At 42.9% G+C, this 2350-nt stretch overlaps 1 protein-coding gene across 1 annotated transcript; it reads right to left on the reverse strand.

Moving 5' to 3' along the window:
• Positions 1-1279: 1279 nt before the first annotated feature.
• LOC117067666 (28S ribosomal protein S17, mitochondrial) lies at positions 1280-1793 on the reverse strand. Its single transcript, XM_033184495.1, has one exon. It carries the CDS (start codon positions 1764-1766, stop codon positions 1374-1376), a length of 393 nt encoding a protein of 130 aa, XP_033040386.1. The 5' UTR covers positions 1767-1793; the 3' UTR covers positions 1280-1373.
• Positions 1794-2350: the final 557 nt, after the last annotated feature.

The raw sequence follows: 2350 nt of genomic DNA on the forward strand, positions 1-2350 counted from the left end.
CCTCCATTACCAGCATGGTATACTAAATGTACCTTGGAACTCCCTTTCCTTTTTATCCATGCCTTTTCTTCCTTCAAAACATAGCTCAAAGTGTCCCAGCTCCCCACCTGCCCATTTCTCACAGGCTTATGGATGACAATTACACGTCATTATTGTGTTCTTTGTTGTTCAACTTGCAAAGCAGTGTTGCACAAGTAAGAAGGGCCCTTGGCCTGGTTGCCAGGCCTCCTAATTATAGGTCCTAGCTTTCATTCTTGCTAGCTGGGCAATCCAGAAGACCTCTCTAAGCCCCGGGTTCCTTGTTTGAGATATGGAACCATAGTGCCTGCCCCACCTATCTCACGACTATTAAGAGAATCAAATATGTCAAAATGTTTTATACATTTCATGAACTATATTATAAGCATTTCAACCCTTAAAGAAAGCCCATTGTTATTGAGGGAAAAGATGGGTTAGCCCTCCCATCTGAGTGACTACATGGAGCATTTCCTTCTTTAGACTAGTCTTTTTCTAAAAGCAGAAAGACACTCTGAAAGCAGGCATGGGGGTGAAACCTATCCACTGTACTTTCTGGGGAGGTGGTTTCAAATAAGAAAAATTGGACTCAGGAGGCTGAGGCAGGAGAATCGCTTGAACCCGGGAGGTGGAGGTTGCCATGGGCTGAGATCACACCACTGCACTCCAGCCTGGGTGAAAGAGTGAGACTCCATCTCAAAAGAAAAAAAGGAAAGAAAGCAAAAACTGCAGAATTTTTTTTCTTTTCTTCTTAAGATTATTTTCTGGCATCATATCAAAAGCTGAAAGCTTTTTGCAATTGAAACAGAAGATGCAACAAGACCACAGAGTCAGGAGGTTTTTTGTTGACTAAGTTATCTTTAGAGCTTCCCCACAAAAGAGCAAAGTTGGTGACTGGGTTAATTTGGGTGCTATCTGAAGAAAGAATGACACTTTAAAAAATAAAAAAGCTAGTTTCCTATGTTAAGGAATAACAGCCCTGCGATGGACACCAGCAGAAGTGATTCTTCTACTTTCTGCTCTACTAGTAACTAGCTGTGTGCTCTTTGGTAAGTCACCCACCCTCTCTGAATCTCAGTATTCTAGCTGAAAGGGATGCTATGAAGATCAAATGAGATCATAGATATACAAACGCCTTGACCATAACTGCCTGTGAGTGTGAATTACTACACTCTAAACTGGCATTTCCCAAAATGATGCTTTGCAGAGCTCTGTTAATAAGAGGGTAATGAGAAAAGTGTCTGCACTCACAAGAGTTGAGGAATTTTTTTTTTTTTTGATGAAACTTAGAAAAATTTCTTTTTCCATAACATAAACATGTTAATTTTTCCCTTTAGCTCCTTCCTTCCACTCCCGCTTCACTGTGCTGAAGAGATATTGAGTTCTTCCAGATTTTTGCTTAGCTGGGTGGTTTCCGAACTCAACGGACTCTCCAGGTAGGTAGTTCCTGCACAGGGCTTTCCTGTCACTGGATCTATGACTTTTCCAACTTTGAAAACGATCTCGGCCAGTTCATGTTTCACATGCTTTGCTCGTGGAACAGGTAAAGCTCTGAGAAGCACAATATCCCCAACAGTGCACTGCTGAAGGGCATCATGAGCAAAGTAGGTTTTCCGCTTATTAAAATACTTTAATAAATAGGGATCCAGAACAAGCCTGGTCACTCTCACTTTGGCAGTCTTTTGCATTTTTGTCCCAATTACCTTCCCCACAATCCATTTGGCATGGACGGATGAACGAACTACAGACATTACTGTGGCTTTGGTCACCTCAGCCACTACTATCATAGGTGGGAACTGAACAATGAGATCACTTGGACTCGGGAAGGGGAACATCACACACTGGGGCCTATCATGGGGAGGGGGGAGGAGGGAGGGATTGCATTGGGGAGTTATACATGATATAAAAGTCATGCACATGTACCCTAGAACTTAAAGTATAATAAAAAAAATAAATAAATAAATAAATAAATAAATAAAAAAGAGTTGAGGAATTTAGCTTCCTCACTTCAGGTCTCCCCAAAGCCTTTAACAGGCTAATATGCATTATGAGTGTCAAAACCAAAATAACGGGACTGGCACAGTGGCTCACGCTTGTAATCCCAGCACTCTGGGAGGCCCAGGAGGGTGGATTGCCTGAGGTCAGGAATTCGAGACCAGCCTGGCTAATATGGTGAAACCCCGTCTCTACTAAAAATACAAAAAATTAGACAGCTATGGTGGCACACGCCTGTAGTCCCAGCTACTCAGGAGGCAGGAGAATCGCTTGAGCCCAGGAGGCGGAGGTTGTGGTGAGCCAACATCACAACACTGCACTCCAGCCTGGGTGACAGAGT

The sequence above is a fragment of the Trachypithecus francoisi genome, unplaced genomic scaffold (genome assembly GCF_009764315.1).
Source record: "Trachypithecus francoisi isolate TF-2019V2 unplaced genomic scaffold, Tfra_2.0 Lachesis_group20, whole genome shotgun sequence".
NCBI lineage: Eukaryota > Metazoa > Chordata > Mammalia > Primates > Cercopithecidae > Trachypithecus > Trachypithecus francoisi.

Excerpts from the sequence above, each read along its gene's own strand:
- LOC117067666 (XM_033184495.1), bottom strand. The coding sequence starts at position 1,766 with ATGTCTGTAGTTCGTTCATCCGTCCATGCCAAATGGATTGTGGGGAAG.